Below are 16109 nucleotides of genomic sequence, written 5' to 3'. Positions count from 1 at the left end.
AGTGAGAGCCTGGTGCAGGGTTCCGAAGCCCCAGGTGTTGGGGAAGGAGCCAGGGGGCCCGGGGCGGGGCACAGTGAGAGACGCAGAGCCTCCAGGGCTGGGGCCTTCAGGCAGCAGGTTTTATTGGGGATGGACACAGCTCAGGAGCTGGGGGCCACGGAGGCTGCTGGGTCCTGGGTGGCACTGGCAGCCATGGCAGCAGCTCGGGCCTCCCTCTTTTGTCGCTGTTTTTCCTCTTTGAGGCGCTTGCGCTGCTGCTTGTCCAGGTCCTGCAGCAGCTCCTGGAAGCGGGCGCTCCTCGGGTCCACGTGGTAGCCCAGGCGCTCCTGGGCCTCCGCCTGCAGCCGGGCCCGCCGCTCCTTGTCCGCCTGCTCCTTCTCCCTGCGCTCCTGCTGCTGCCGCCGCCAGCTCTCGATCATCTCGGGCATCTTGGCCATGCGCTCTGCGATGAGCTGCTCCCTGCGGGGGCGGGCGGGTGGGCGGTGAGGGCAGGACCCCCTGCCAGAGGAGAGCCCATCTGCCCACATCCTGCCTCTCCCAGCTCCCCCAGGGACATGAGAAACTGGGCCGACTCAGCTTGCCATCAACTGTCAGGAAGTCTTGACAAGGGCCAACACAGGCAGGAGCGGTGAGCCTGTGCGTGACTTTGAGCACAGGACAGCGCTGAGCCCAGTGCCCCCAGGAGCAGCCTGGAGCCGGCCGGGCCTTTCCCTGAGCTGTCCCCGCGCCGTCCATCCACGTGCCACGCACCACACCCAATGCCCACAGCTCGCCCCTCCAGCCCACGCGCCACTGAGCAGCTGCTGCGTGCCAGGCCCAGTGCTAGGCACCAGGGGGGACCTTTCCCTCCAGTCCTCTGAGTTTGTGGGTGCAGCTGCAGCCCCACAACAGGGTTTTCCAGCCGGGATGGGGCCGACACGGGTGATCAGGTTCACATTGCAGCTCTGCGGTTCACTGCCTGGCCGACTCTAGCCGACTGACTCCACCTTCTCAGACCTCAATTTCCTCATCTCTAAAATGGGGGTGAGCCGCTCTTCCTCACGTTAAACACCAGGAACACACTGGCCTGCTCCTCCAAATCGCCTGCCTCGACTGCTGCCCCTGCCCTGCAGGAAATGGCACCACTCAGATGCCCCTGGTCTTGCCTGCAGTCTTCCCTCAAGTCTAATCCTTCAGCCCTGCCTCCCGGTTTGACCTCGGCCCCTGATTCCAGGCTGCATGACCTCCCACTCTGAGGTCCTGGCTGTTCCGTAAGGCACGTTCCTACCTCAGGGCCTTTGCACCAGCTGTTCCCTCTACCCGGAACACTCTCCCTAAGATCTCCCCACGGCCATGTCTGGTCACTCAAGTCTCTCCTTAAACAAGAAGTCCTCAAAGAGGCCCGAGGCCTCCCAAACCAAAGCCGCCCTCTGGCACGCACTCTTCACCTAATTTTATCTTCCTAACTGTTCTCTGGCGCCAACTGAAGTTATCTTGTCTGTTCTGTTCCTCACCCGGGACAAGGCCTTGCACACTGCGGGCGCTCAGTGAGGACTTGCTGATGAATGCCTAAGTGAACGGTTACCGCGAAGGCGGCTATGGGCTCGGCCAGCCTGCACCTACACACCCCCGATGAGCGCCGGGCAGTCGGCGCCGGCGGGGGTCCCCGCTCGCCGCGGGCCCGCGCACGCACCTGGCCTGCCGCTTCTGCTCCTCGGCCAGCTGCTGCGCCCGCAGCGACTCCTGCATGGCCGCCAGGCTCGGGCACCACTCGCGCTCCTCCGCCTCCAGCTCGCGCAGCTGTTCCCGCGACGGCCACAGCGACCCGGCGGCCACCCCGGAGGCCGCGCCGTGCCGCGCGAACTGCTTGGCCGCGTAGCGCGGCCCCCGCTGCCAGCGCGGGGTCAGCGGGTCGTCTGGGTCCGGCCACCAGGGCCCCGGCGAGCGGCGCGGGGGCGGCGGCGCCCGATAGCCACGGGAGCCCGGGCCCAGGGCCGCCGCCAGCCCGAGAAGGCCGCGCGCCCGCCGCACGGGCGCCGCCATCTTGGCCTGCGGGGTCCTCGCGCGCCAGCGGGCTGGCCGCGGCGCTGCCTGCGCGCGCGGGCCGAGGGGCGGGGCCGGGAGGTCGCTGCCTGCGCGCGCAGGCCGAGGGGCGTGTGGGGGGGGGGGGTCACTGTCTGCGCGCGCGGGCCGGGGGCCGGGGGCCGGGGACCTGGGGGGGGGGGGGTCGCTGCCTGCGCGCGCGGGCCGAGGGGGTAATGTATCTCTATACGTCTTCAGGTATAATTTTGGATGTTATTTTAGCAGTTGTTTGTTAAAATCGTATTTAAAATTAAAATATTTAAATAGCATTTTTTATTTTAAAATGTAAATATTTAAAATTTATTTTAAACAACCATTTCAATAGTTATTTAAAACGTTTAAATATTTCAATTTGAAGTTCCGTCTGCATATTACTTTATATTTTAATTTGAATGTTTAAAAGCTATTTAAAATGTTCGTTAAGATATTTAAATGTTAAACACTTATTTAAATTTGTTCATAACATGAAATATTTATTTTGTGCTTTTTAATATCTTAGTTACAGTTTTTATTTTAAGTAATTATGTAAAACCTTACCTAGATATTTATTTTAAATATTTAAATTTCTATTTTAAAAAATTTATTTAAAGTGGTATCATTTAAGATATTTATGTAGAAATTTTATTTTAAATTTTATTGTAAATAGTTACTTTATACCTTTTAATTTTTCATATTTTAAAATGTTTGATCGTGGTGCAGAAATTAAACACTATTTTACAAAAAAGATTTCAGCCTTAAAAGGGAAGGAAATTCTGACCCATGCTACAACGTGGATGAACCTGGAGGACGTTATGTGAAATGAAATAAGCCAGTCACAAAAGGACATGTATTGTTTGATTCCACGTATATGAAATCCCCAGAGGAGTCAGATTCGCAGAGACAGAAAGTAGAATGGTGGTTGGCAGGGACCAGGAGATGGCGAATGGGAGTTATTGCTTAATGGGGACAGAGTTTCTGTTTGGGATGATGAAAAAGTTCTGGAGATGGATGGTGGTAATGGTTGCACAACATTGTGAATGTGCTTAATGCCACTGAACAGCACACTTAAAAATGGTTAAAATGGTAAATTTTATGTAACATATGTTTTATCACACACACACACAAAGAGAATTGCAGCTTGCTCTGTGAGCCGGGAAGCCAGAACAACAATGTTCCTATATGCAGCACCATATACATTATGTATATCAACCCCAAGCTGGCAACCCACACCTCAGACCTTCCACAGTGGAATGGATACCTAAATTTTGATGTTTCAGCCAATAGCACACTGCACAGGAATGCAGGAGCAGAAATTACAGCTGCTCACAGCACCGGGGATCACTCTTACATCATATGCCACAGAGGAAGTGGGACCTGAGGGATTCCTTCTCATAAAGGAGTATTTTTCATTGTGTAAAGTTTACACAAATGGTCTTTTTTACATCAAGTGGAAAAATCCCGGTGTCATTATGGATGCACACCTTAAAGGATAAACGAATGATTTAAAAAAACGAGGCAGTGATCATTCTGGAAGTCTGGATGGGAGGCCTCTGGTGGGGATGAGGGGACATCTGGGTGGTGGCCACATGGCGGGCAGGGGGTCCGCTTTGTAACAGGTTGCTGAGCTGGTCATTCACGTTCTGTCTCCTTTTTTCTGAGCAGACTGTGTTCGATGTTATTTCTTGATCTGGGCTACAGCAATGACTGGGTTATAATTATTCTTTAAGCTGTATATAACTGTGTGTTGCACACTTTCCTCTAGATTTATGACATTTCACAATTTAAAAAATGAAAATACAAACAATAAAAAGAATTATAATGAGCAGTCTTACTCCCACCTGTCTCCCATCCTCCTCTTCCCTGTCTGAGCGCTTCCCTCCCACTTGTGTTAGTTTCTTATATGTGCTAGAGAGTTGCTTTATACATTCTTAAAATTTTATTGAGGTCATATTGGCTTATAACACTGTGTAAATTTCAGGTGTACGTTATATTTCAGCTTCTGTGTAGACTGCATGGTGTTCACCAATAGTCTAGTTTTTATCCATCACCTAATGAATCACTTCATGAGGACAGAGCAGTACAGTCACTATGTCATCTCCCAGGTTTAACAAGTATTAACGCTTTGGCTCAATTGCTTCAGATCTTTTTTAAAAAATTCCTTTTATTTATTTATTTATTTATTTTTTGGTGAGGGAGATCAGCCCTGAGCTAACATCCATGCTAATCCTCCTCTATTTGCTGAGGAAGACCGGCTTTGAGCTAACATCTATTGCCAATCCTCCTCCTTCCCCCCCCCCCCGCCAAAGCCCCAGCAGATAGTTGCATGTCATAGTCACACATCCTTCCAGTTGCTGTATGTGGGATGTGGCCTCAGCATGGCGGGAGAAGTGGTGCATTGGTGCGCGCCCGGGATCCGAACCCGGGCCGCCAGCAGTGGAGCACGTGTGCTTAACCACTAAGCCATGGGGCTGGCCCTAAATTCCTTTTATTTTTTTAAAATAAATTTTACTTTTTTTTTCTTTTTTTGTGAGGAAGATCAGCCCTGAGCTAACATCCGATGCCAATCCTCCTCTTTTTTGCTGAGGAAGATCGGCACTGGGCTAACATCCGTGCCCATCTTCCTCTACTTTATATGGATACGCTGCCACAGCATGGCTTGACAAGCGGTGTGTTGGTGCGTGCCCGGGATCCGAACCCGGGCCGCCAGCAGCGGAGGGTGCGCACTTAACTGCTACACCTTGGGGCCAGCCCCTACATTTTTTTGTTGTTGGTTACTTTATTTTATTTGTGAGGAAGATCAGCCCTGAGCTAACGTCTGTGCTAATCCTCCTCTTTTTGCTGAGGAAGACCGGCTCTGAGCTAACATCTATTGCCAATCCTCCTCCTTTTTTTCCCCAAAGCCCCAGCAGATAGTTGTATGTCATAGTTGCACATCCTGCTAGTTGCTGTATGTGGGACGCTGCCTCAGCATGGCTTGACAAGCAGTGCATCGATGCACACCTGGGATCCGAACCCGGGCCGCCACCAGAGGAGTATGTGCACTTAACCGCTAAGCCACGGGGCCAGCCCCCCCTACATTTTTTTTTAAAGGAAATTTTTAAATTTTTTTGTGAAGAAGATCAGCCCTGAGCTAACAACTGATACCAATCTTCCTCTTCTTTTTTTTTTTTGCTGAGGAAGACTGGCCCTGGGCTAACATCCGTGCCCATCCTCCTCTACTTTATATGGGATGCCGCCACAGCATGGCCTGACAAGTGGTGCATCAGTGCGTGCCCGGGATCCAAACCTGTGAACCTGGGCCACCAAAGGGGAGTGAGTGCACTTAACTGCTGCGTCACTGGGCCAGCCCTGTCCTTCCTTTTTAAGGCTGAATCATATTCCATCACATGTATTTGCCACATTTTGCTTATCTGTTCATCCATCAATGGACACTTGAGCTGCTTCCATCTTTTGGCTGTTGTGAATAATGCTCCTATGAACAAGGGTGGACAGAGGTTATTTTTAATGAAAAAATAGAATAAAAATATCAGACTCTCTCACATGTAGTCAGGGTAAGTAGTGTTTGGTAAAACTTTTATTTGCCTCATATGCATGCATGTATGTGCCAGTGTTCCCATTGCAATTGATGCTGGTGAACCTGCCCCAAACAGCCCGTCTTGTTATGCTCCTGGATTGCATAGAGCAGGAATTTGGGCTGGGCACAGCGGTGATGGCTTGTCTCTGCTCCATGCTGCCTGCAGCCCCAGCTGGGAAGAATTTAAAGTTGAGTGACTTGAGCCTGGCCGCCAGAATCATCAGAAGGCATCTTTGCTCATTCATGTCTTGTGATTGATGCTGGCTGGAGCCTCAGCTGGGCTCTCCGCTGGCATATTTACACAGTGGTCTCTCTGTATGGGGCGGTCGGAGCTTCCTCACAGCATGGCGGCTGGATCCCAAGTGAAGAAGTCTGAAGCGCATGGCGTTTCTATGACTGAGTATCAGCAGTCACATGACACCGTTTCTGCTGTATTCTGTTGGCTGAGCCAGTCACAAAGGTTGTTCAAGGGGAGGAGTCAGAGACCTTGTCACTCCATCAAAAGATTGTCAAGGTCACATTGTCAAAGTCACATACAAAGGATTGTATGTAGAGCATGTAGGACGGGACATATCATTGAGGCCTCTTTGGAAAGTACAATCTCCCACCTCTGGTTCACAGTGTAAAATGTATTTCTTACTGCGCCGAGTGGTAAAAAAAATTTGAAAACAAAATCTCTGGGGGCCGGCCCCATGGCAGAGTGGTTAAGCTCGGTGTGCTCCACTTGGGTGGCCTGGGCTCGTGGGTTCGGATCCTGGGCATGAACCTACACCACTCGTCAGCCATGCTGTGGTCACGACCCACGTACAAAATAGAGGAGGATTGGCACAGCTGTTAGCTCAGGGCAAATCTTCCTCAGCAAAAAAAAAAAAAAGAAAGAAAGAAAGAAAGAAAAAATCTCTGCTCGATATTGTCCATGGTGTGAATAAACTAATTATTCCGTCAGGCGGTTTTGATGGACATTCGTTTCCAGTTTTTCTTGATTGCAGAAGTGGTGCTGCAATGGGCCTCCCTGTCGGGGTCCCCTTGTGTGGTTGAGGTCCACGGAGTGAAGAGTGTGAGGCAGGGGCCAGCCATGCAGGCCTTCCAGGCCATGGTGAGCGGTTCTGGGTTTCTTCCGAGGGCAGTGGGGAGCCATGGGAGGTCTTTGAGCAGAGGAGTGATGGATATGGCTTATGGTTCTCCTCTGGCTGCTGAACAGAAAGGACGTTGAGTGGGTCAGCATGGAGAACAGGAAGACCCATTGGGAGGCAGAAAGGCCATGTGGTCCCTGACGGGCACTGGTCTCAGGGCCTTTGCACTACTTCTGCTGTTACCAGCAGTTGTTGCCTCTACTCTGGGGACCTTTGAAGAGAGAGGAAATGAAGTAGAGATGGTCCCTGACCTGGAACAGCACACAGTCTTGTGGGTGAGACACACAGAGACTTATAAAGGAGGTGCAGGAGGAAGCCAGTGCCCGGAATGGGGCTCACAGGCAGTCAGGTGCGGGACCTTGAGCCACAGTTTCCTCCCAGGCCAGGACACTTGGGAACCGCTCTGAAAACCACCAGCCTAGAGGTTGAGAGTAGTCACCCTGGTGTCGAACCAGCCTGGGCCGAGTTTCAGCCGCTGGCCCGGGCTCTGCTCACAGCGGGGACCACATGGTCATGGGGGGCAGGGGGGCTTCGGAGGGCGGGCCTTAAACCGAGGTAAAATTCACACAACGTGAAATTAATCATTTTAAAGTGAACAATTCAGGGCCGACCCCGTGGCTTAGTGGTTAAGTGCTTGCGCTCTGCTGCTGGCGGCCCGGGTTCGGATCCCGGGCGCGCACCGATGCACCGCTTCTCTGGCCATGCTGAGGCCGCGTCCCACATACAGCAACTAGAAGGATGTGCAGCTATGACATACAACTATCTATTGGGGCTTTGGGGGGAAAAATAAATAAATAAAATTAAATTCTAAAAAAAAAAAGTGAACAATTCAGTGGCATTTAGTACATTCACAATGTCGTGCAATTACCACCTCTCTCTCTTCTAGAACATTCCCATCACCCCAAGGGGAAACTCCATCCGCTTTAGTAATCACTCTCCATTCCCCCTCCTGACAACAGCGATCTACTTTCTGTCTCCACCGATTTGCCCGTTCTGGACACTTCGTATCAATGGGGTCACACAACATGTGACCATTTGTGTCTGGATTCTTTTACTCAGCGCATTTTCGAGGCTCATCCATATTGGAACATGTATCAGTACTTGCGATGGCCGGAGTTGTGGCCTTCCAAAATTCGTATGTTAGTGCTAAGCCTCAGTGCCTCAGAACATGGTCATATTTAGATAGAGGGTCTTTAAAGAAGTGGCTAAGTTAAAAGGAGGTACTAAGGTGGGCTCCTATCCGGTATCACCGGTGTCCTTATGAAAAGAGGAAGTTTGAACCCAGACACACACACAGGAAAGGCGACCAGCTACAAGCCAAGGAGGGGGCCCTCAGAAGAAACCAACTCTGTTGACACCTTCATCTCGGACTTCCAGCCTCCCAACTGTGAGAAATAGACATCTGTCGTGTAAACCATCCAGTCTGTGGCGCTTTGTTACGGCGGCCCCAGCAAATTAATACAGTACTTCATTCCTTTTTATAGTTGAATGATGTTCCATCGTAGGGATTTTTTTTTTTTTGGTAGTAGTGATAAATAAGTGACAAGCAATAGGATATATTGGAGCATATGAGGAAGCCATTTGGGGTAAAATTCACTTGGCCTGACCTTGTTTTTCCAAAAGGGCCTGACGTGGCCTGTTGAGCATGCATTGTCCATTTGCTTTAAACATTTACTGTGTCCCAAAGACAAGAATGATGCCCCTAAAGATAGGGATGTAGCTTCCCCCCGTGTCAGCATTTCCTTTAGGATAAGCATCTCTTCCTGGAAACTAAGGATTTTTTTTTCTTTTGAGGAAGATTGGCCCTGAACTAACATCTGTTGCCCATCTTCCTCTTTTTTTTCTTTTTTCTCCCCAAAGCCCCAGTACATAGTTGTGTATCATAGTTGTAGAGTTGTAGCTCTTCTGTGTGGGACGCCGCCTCAGCACCGCTTGATGAGCCGTGAGTAGGTCCGTGCCCGGGATCCGAACTGGCGAACCCTGGGCTGCCAAAGCAGAGTGCTTGAACTTAACCATTACACCACCAGACCGGCCCTAAAATTAAGGATTAATTACTGACCTGCTGTGCTCACCTTGTGACCACTGACTTGCTGTGCCAGCTCAGTATCTCGTGACAGTAGTAAAACAGACATTCCTGTCATATGTGATGTGGGCTCTTTGTTCCAAGATGCTGTATAACCACTCTGTACACCCCACTTCTTCAGAGAGCTTCCTTCTTTGGGGAAGGAAGGCTCCAGGCTAGTCCTCAGACCTGGCTCATAATAAACTCACCCCAATTTTGACTTATAGATTGATTATGGATTATTTGCGTCAACAGTAGTAACAAAAGATGGAAAATAACCTAAATGTCCAAGAATAGAGGATCTGTTAAAGAAATTACTGAATATCCGTAGGATGGAATACTATGCAGATGTTAAAAAAGAAGGGCCCTCTCCATGTCTCCATGTTCTCAGAGAAAACATGTCGCCAGGCCAGCAGCGTCAACATCGCATGGGAACTTGTTAGAAATGCAGGTTTTCAGGTTCCGTCCCAGAATCACATAGTCTGTGGGTGGGCCCAGTGATCCGTGCACAAGCCTTCCAGGTGACACTGATGCGTGCTCACATCTGAGACCTACAGCAGCCCTGAGGGGTTTTTTAAAAACACCAATGCCTGGGTCCCATCCCCAGAGATTTCAATGTAGTTGATTTGGAGCAGGGTCTGGGCATCCATTCCCTGATTAGAAAAGACTGTAACGTGCAGCCAGGAATGTGAACCACTGGTACGGAGCAAACTCCCAGATAGAGTAAGTGCAAAAAGCCAGGTGCAAAAGAGTCATGTTCCAGAATGTTCTTTGCAGGATGGTGATAGTTAAAAATTGGATAATGGAGAAATAAATTTGGAGTATGTATGTGCAGTGGAATACTGCTCAGGGGTGAAACTGAAGGAACATGAAGTGGAGGACAGATGAAAGTTCAGAGAATATTTACATTATGATACCATGTATATTAAGTTTAAAATGAAACAATTTTAGGTATCCTTTCTGAATTGATACATATGTAGCAAAACTACGAATACAGGCATGTGGATTATAATGGGCCAATTCAGGGATTAGGGACAAGTACAGAGCAGTTTCTCACAGATCTGTAATCTTTTATTTCTTAATTGGGGTCATGAGTACAGGGGTGTTTGTCACATTTTTATCTACACTTATTTGAATGCCTGAAATCATTCACTTAAAAAGCAAAGGTCAGAACAAAGATATAGATTTTTTTGTTTTGTTTTTCTTTTCTTTTTCTTTTTCCGTGGTTAGAATAATCTTTAGGGGCCGGCCCAGTGAGTGGTTAAGCTCAAGGGCTGTGCTTCCAAGGCTCGGGGTTTGCAGGTTCGGACCCCGGGCACGGACGTACGCACCACTTGTCAAGCCATGCTGTGGTGGCGGCCCGCATACAAAGTAGAGGAAGATGGGCACGGATGTTAGCCTAGGGTCAGTCTTCCTCAGCAAAAAGAGGAGGATTGGCATTGGATGTGAGCTCAGGGCTGATCTTCCTCACCAAAAAAAAAACCAAAAAACAAACCAACTTTTAAACTCTAAAGTGAAGCCCCCCATTTCATCCTCTATTTCCATCCTCCCCAACAAGAAAATCCTGCTGCTCATATACAGGTAAACTGTAGCTGTAAATTCTTATCTCCCAAAAGGTCATCGCATAATAGACACCCTGTTCTGAATTTTTTTAAACTTCATTTTTCTTGGCTATCTTTCCATGTTGAAACTTAGCCAGCCTCCCCAGCCCTGTGCAGCTGTGTCGTAGGTATGGGGTCATGCCTGGGGAGTCCGGAGAACAGCGCGGAGGCCCGTGGGCTGCAGGGAGTGAGAAAGGGGGAGACGAGGGTGGGGAGGGGATGGGAGCAGGCTATGGCTGTTCCTCGATGTGAGGTGGGAGCCTTGGAAGGGTCTGAGCGGTGGAGGGACAGGCTCGGACTCAGGTGCTCCAGGCGCCCTCTGGTGGCTGTGAGGGGAACAGACTTTGGGGGCCGGAGGCGGGAGCTGGGGGACCTGGGCGGAGGGACTGTACTGGGTCAGGTGGGAGATAATGGGGGCCGTGTCCGGGTTGGGGAGCGAGGAGCGAGTGAGAAGTGGGCGGATTCTGGGTAGATTCTGAAGCAGACGGGACTTGCTATCCTATCAGAGGGGTTAGGGGCAGAGAAAGAGAGGGGTCAAGTATACTTCAAAGTTTGGGGCCTTAGCACGTGGCAGGACGCAGCTGCCATTAGCGGGGTCTAGAGGATAGCGGAAGGGCAGGCGAGGGGACGCTGAGGAGCTGAGACGGGGCGGGCTGAGTGGGCGGCGCCCGCGCACCTCCAGGTGGGGCGCCTGGGAGGCGGGTGTCCCGGGAGCGGCCGCCTGCAGTCCCGAGAGTGGCCGCCAGAGGGCGCGCGCGCCCCATCGCACGCGCAGCTCGTGGGGCGCGGGAAGCACCGGCCCTATCGCTTCTCACGGCCGGGCCCGCGGGCTGCAGCTCCTCACCTGGGTGCGAGATGGGGGCCGCGGAGGGGCCAGGGCCTGCCCCGGACCCCCCAGGCGCGCCCGGGGCCCCAAAGCCTGCAACGTGGCTCCCGCCTGTTTTATGTGTCTCCAGCACTCCAACCTCCACCCCCCACCAGGCTGCTCCCACCGCCTCCTCCCAAGCCACCTCGGGGCTCTGCAAAAATGTCACCTCCTCAGGGAGGCCTTCTCTGACCACCGCGGGGGCAGAAGCCCTCTCCCCGACCCCCTAAGGCACATCCCATTTTAATATCTTCTTAACACTTAGAACTCTGAAATCATCTTATTTATCTTCTACTGTTTTCTGCACAACAATGTAAAATCTGCAGCAGCAAGGATCCATTTTTCGACTTATTCCCCTGTAGCCCCAGGGCTCAGAATTCTGGCCCGCCTCTAATAGGTGCTAAAGGAAAAACAACAGCAATAATCTTCATCATAGCTTACTCACGGTGCTACTGTGTACCAGCCTCCATTTTAAGCTCCTTACATAAATTATCTCCTCCAGTCCTCAAAACAAGCCTACCAGGTAGGGACTGTCATTATCCCCATATTACAGAAGAGGAAGCTAAGGCCCAGAGTGGTTAGGGCACTTGACCGAGGTTGCACAGGCAGGAAGTTGGGATGTTGAGATTGAAATCTGAGAGGCCTAAACTGCAAAATCCGATTTTGCTAAACGGATGAAGGCCCCCTTAGGGCCTTTGGCATTGTGCCCCTGAGCCCCTGTCTCTAGACCTGTCCCCACAGCCCACACACCCGCAGGCCCAGCCCCCAGCCCCTGCTGGGCTGGGGGAGGGGTGGGAACCCAGCAGGCCTGGGTTTACTCTCCTCCCCAGTGTGGGTTTGCAGAGGCGCCTCCCAGGCGGCCCAGGTGGGGGGCCAGGCATTAAAAGCACGTCTGGAGGACCCAGACTCCACTCGCCAGACAGCAGGGTCGACTGCCCAGGACCCTGAGCCCAGTCCCAGACTGACGGACAGATGGACAGACAGATGCTCCTCGGCCAGCTGACCACTCTCCTGAGCCTGCTCAGCGGGGCCCAGCTGCCCACAGGCTCGAGGAGGCCCCTACCTGGCCTGGCCTGGGCAGCCGGCAATCAGACCCAGGCTCCAGGCCGAGGGGCCTTGGCCCCCCCCGCGACATCCTCTGCCCTCAGCAGCTGGAAGGCCTTCTTGAGCCTGCAGAGAACCGGGCGGCTGGGGACGGGCATGCTGCAGCGCGGGCAGGAGGCGGCCACCACCGTCTCTCTGCCCCTGGACCCCCAGGAAGTGGCCCAGGAGATGTGCAAGGCCGTGCCCTTCACTCAGGTGAGGGGGGGTCTGGGTTTCAGCGTTGGTGGAGCACAGGCTGTGGCGTCAGATTTGGGGTCAAGCCCTGTGTCCTTCACCAGAATGTCTCTGATCCTGTTTCCTCCCTCATAAAATAAGTCATACGCCTCTCCCCCCCGGGGCCAGTGCAGCTGCCGCATCCTGCTCTCCCAGCTTCTGCTATCACCACCCTGTCCCCCAAGTCTATTTTTACCTTCAGTGGCCAGAGGGAGCACCTGAGTCAGATCTCATCCCTCCTCTGCTCAGAACATTCCATGGCTCCCACCTCACTCAGAGCAAAAGCCCCATCCTTTGCACAGGGTCCTGCATGATCTGGCGGTCACCTCCCTGCCCTCACCTCCTCCCACTCTCCCCTGGTCCACTTCACTCCTGCCACACCAGCTGCCTGGCTTTTCCCCAGACACACCAATGTTATATTGACCTCAGGGCCTTTGCACTAGCTGTTCCGTCTTCCTCCAGCAACCCTCCCCCTTTTTTTTTGTGAGGAAGATCAGCCCTGAGCTAACATCCGTGCTAATCCTCCTCTTTTTGCTGAGAAAGACTGGCTCTGAGCTAACATCTATCGCCAATCCTCCTCCTTTTTTCCCCCCAAAGCCCCAGTAGATAGTTGTATGTCACAGTTGTACATCCTTCTAGTTGCTGTATGTGGGACGCAGCCTCAGCATGGCCGGAGAAGCGGTGCGTCGGTTCACGCCCGGGATCCGAACTCAGGCCGCCAGTAGCGGAGCACGCGCACTTAACTGCTAAGCCATGGGGCTGGCTCTTTTTTTTTTTTTTTTTGTGAGGAAGATCAGCCCCGAGCTAACATCTGTTGCCAATCCTCCTTTTTTTTTTTTTGCTGAAGAAGATTGGTCCTGGGTTAACATCCGTGCCCATCTTCCTCCACTTTATATGGGACGTCGCCACAGCATGGTCCGACGAGTGGTGCATCGGTCCACATCCAGGATCCAACCCAGGCCACCAGCAGCGGAGCGCGCACACCTAACTGCTGGGCCACCGGGCTGGCCCCCCCCCCCCCGCCGCCGCCAAATTCTGTGGCTCCTTCTCTTACCTCTGTCAGGTTTTTATTCAAATGTGGCTTAAAAATTCAGCCCTCCCACCCCGTTCCCCTGGTTCTGCTCTATTTCCCGCCATAGTACACACCATCACCTAACATGTGACGTTGATTTGGGATTGCATTTATCGTCTGTGTCCTCACTGGACTGTCCGCTCCACCAGGGCGGGGGTTTTCATGCCTTGTCCTCTTCTGCATCCCCGTCCCTGGGCCCCAGAGCAGAGCCAGGCACACAGCAGGCCTTCAGTTAGTGTTTGTGGAATGAATGAACGAGTGACAGCGGTACCTAGCTCCTCAGGGCTATTGGGCAGTCCGAATGAGGCGGCCGTGGGGCGCCCTCTCACAGCTGCATTCAGTCGGTGCTCCATAAAGGTTTTGGGAATTCAAACCATGGGTCGTTTCTGGCCCAGGCTTTGCAGCCAGGGATACTGGGTTCCAGTTCTGCCTTAACTGCTCATTTCTGTGTGACCCACGGCAGGTGGCTTCCCTTCTCTGGGCCTCACTTCCCACCTTTGTAACACGGAGCTAATGACAGTTGAGAATTCATGCAAAGTGTTTGGGACCGTGCCCGGCAAGCCATCAGTCTCCAAGGCCCCTTGGCTTGCTATTCCTTCAACAAACCCTTGCTGAATTTGGGGGACTTTAGGCGACGTGACAGTGACCGCACGGCCCTGGAGCAGCCGCCTGGCCCTCAAGCCTGCCTCAGTGGCCCCATACAGCATGCACCCTGCACCCAGGAGAGGGACCCCCGGCCTGGGATCCAGCTGCGGACCCTCTCTCAGAGCTGCAACTGCCCCGGGGTAGGGGCACAAAGATGCTCCGAGGGCTAGCAGCCTCCTCAGCAGCTGTGTGGCCTGAGGCAAGAGACTTCTCTGACTCAGTTTCCTCATCTGTAAATGGGGATAATAACTGTCCCAGCCTCACAGTGTCGTGGGGAGCAGTGAGTTCATCTGAGGTGAGTGTCGTGGGCCCAGCCTGGTGTTAGGGTTCCCTAAGTGTCAGCTCCTGTTATGATGCCCCTAGGGGGGCAACAGCCGTGAATAAACAGGACAGAGAAAGTCCGTGTCTTCAGCTAGTTTGAATGAACGATGAAAGAACTGTCTGCCAAGGAGACACAGCGGTACATCGCTATGAGCCCTTAAAGAGACGGAGGTGCCAGGACAGAGACCACCAGGGGCGAAATTTCCCCTGGGGGCGCTTCTGAGAAAGGCAGGATGGATTGGAGGGAGCTCGGGGAAGGGTGGATGGAAGGGCGGTCCAGGCGGAGGGCACAGCAGGGCAGCTGGGGAGGAGGCTGGGGTGGCTGGGGTGGAGTCAGTGAGGAGGGGAGGGGTAAATGAGGGCGGGAGCGGTGAAGGGCAGTGGGGGGTGCAGGGTTTAAACAAGGAGGGCCATGATCTGGGGTGAGCTGTTAGACCCGCCTAGCTGGAGGGGATCAAGGAGGAACTAACGTTTATTGAGCACCAACTGTGTGCAGGCAAGGGGCTAAGGGCTTTCTGTTTAAACTCCGCCCCCTGCCCCGGGGCTCCTGTAGTGCCACCCCTCCCTGCTGTCCCTCATCCCTAGAGGTGGCAGCGGCTTCCTGCAGGTGGCAATCCCCAGGACCTTGTCATCGTCTCCTGCTTGGGAAAAGCAGCTCTTCCGTGTATTAATGCTCTCTGTTGAAAGGCCTGGAATGGTTTCTTTTGTTTCTGCTTGAACTTTGATGACTTTACAGGTGAAAAAACTGAGGCCCAGAGAGGTTGAGTAACTTGCCCCAAGTCACACAGCCAGCAGGCAGCAGAGTCAGGATTTGAACCCAGGCACCCGTGCCTCTGAAGGTGGGGAGGAGGTGGATGGGCATCCTCGCCACTCCGGCCCCAGACTCCACTGCCCTTGACCCCTCTCCGTGCCTCTGCCCAGGTGTTCTCCCGGCCGGGCTGCACGGCTGTCCACCTCCGGAATCACCTCTGTTTTGGCCGCTGCTCCTCGCTCTACGTCCCCGGCTTGGAGCCCGCCCCGCTGGTCCTCTGCAACAGCTGTGTGCCGGCTCGCCAGCGCCGGGTGCCCGTGGGCCTGTGGTGTCGGCCGGGCCGCCCAGCCTCCCGGCGGGTGAAGATGTTCACCGTGCTGGTGGAGGGCTGCCAGTGCAGCCCGAGGGCGTGAGCTGAGCACCTTGGATGGACACACGGACGCACGCGCCCGGGAGACACGGGGAGATGGCCGAGGAAGACGCCGACCTGGATCATGCGCACCGGGTCGAGAGACCAGGGACGCGGGGACAGCCAGACAGGTCCCCAGAGTCCTCGCCCTGCTCCAGGGGATGCCAGGCACCGCCCCAGCCATGGGGTGGGCCACTCGTAGCGCACACTTATTGAGCACTCCCTGTTTACCAGGCCTTGCTCCAAGCGTTTGACGTGTGCTAACTCTCGTCCTGACAGCAGCCCAATGAGTCAGAGGCTGGGGTCACCCATTTTACAG

General features: G+C 53.2%; 2 protein-coding genes across 2 annotated transcripts; one reads left to right on the top strand and one right to left on the bottom strand.

Moving 5' to 3' along the window:
* Window positions 1-95: 95 nt before the first annotated feature.
* Window positions 96-2029, bottom strand: GADD45GIP1 (GADD45G interacting protein 1). The gene is made up of 2 exons (XM_058525591.1): window positions 1673-2029; window positions 96-459 (listed from the first exon to the last, which is right to left on the bottom strand). The coding sequence occupies exons 1-2, from the start codon at window positions 2020-2022 to the stop codon at window positions 141-143; spliced, it is 669 nt and encodes a 222-aa protein (XP_058381574.1). The 5' UTR covers window positions 2023-2029; the 3' UTR covers window positions 96-140.
* A 10230-nt stretch (window positions 2030-12259) lies between these two features.
* DAND5 (DAN domain BMP antagonist family member 5) lies at window positions 12260-15794 on the top strand. Its single transcript, XM_058525594.1, has 2 exons — window positions 12260-12574; window positions 15552-15794. The coding sequence occupies exons 1-2, from the start codon at window positions 12260-12262 to the stop codon at window positions 15792-15794; spliced, it is 558 nt and encodes a 185-aa protein (XP_058381577.1).
* The last annotated feature ends 315 nt before the right edge of the window (window positions 15795-16109 follow it).

The sequence above is a fragment of the Diceros bicornis genome, chromosome 30 (assembly GCF_020826845.1).
Source record: "Diceros bicornis minor isolate mBicDic1 chromosome 30, mDicBic1.mat.cur, whole genome shotgun sequence".
In the NCBI taxonomy this organism is placed as follows: domain Eukaryota; kingdom Metazoa; phylum Chordata; class Mammalia; order Perissodactyla; family Rhinocerotidae; genus Diceros; species Diceros bicornis.
This window is presented reverse-complemented; position numbering and strand designations above follow the sequence as displayed.

Excerpts from the sequence above, each read along its gene's own strand:
- GADD45GIP1 (XM_058525591.1), bottom strand. The coding sequence starts at position 2,022 with ATGGCGGCGCCCGTGCGGCGGGCGCGCGGCCTTCTCGGGCTGGCGGCG. Across the intron at positions 460-1,672 it reads GAGCAGAAGCGGCAGGCCAG|GGAGCAGCTCATCGCAGAGC; the intron begins GTGCGTGCGCGG and ends CCGCCCCCGCAG.
- DAND5 (XM_058525594.1), top strand. The coding sequence starts at position 12,260 with ATGCTCCTCGGCCAGCTGACCACTCTCCTGAGCCTGCTCAGCGGGGCC. Across the intron at positions 12,575-15,551 it reads AGGCCGTGCCCTTCACTCAG|GTGTTCTCCCGGCCGGGCTG; the intron begins GTGAGGGGGGGT and ends GCCTCTGCCCAG.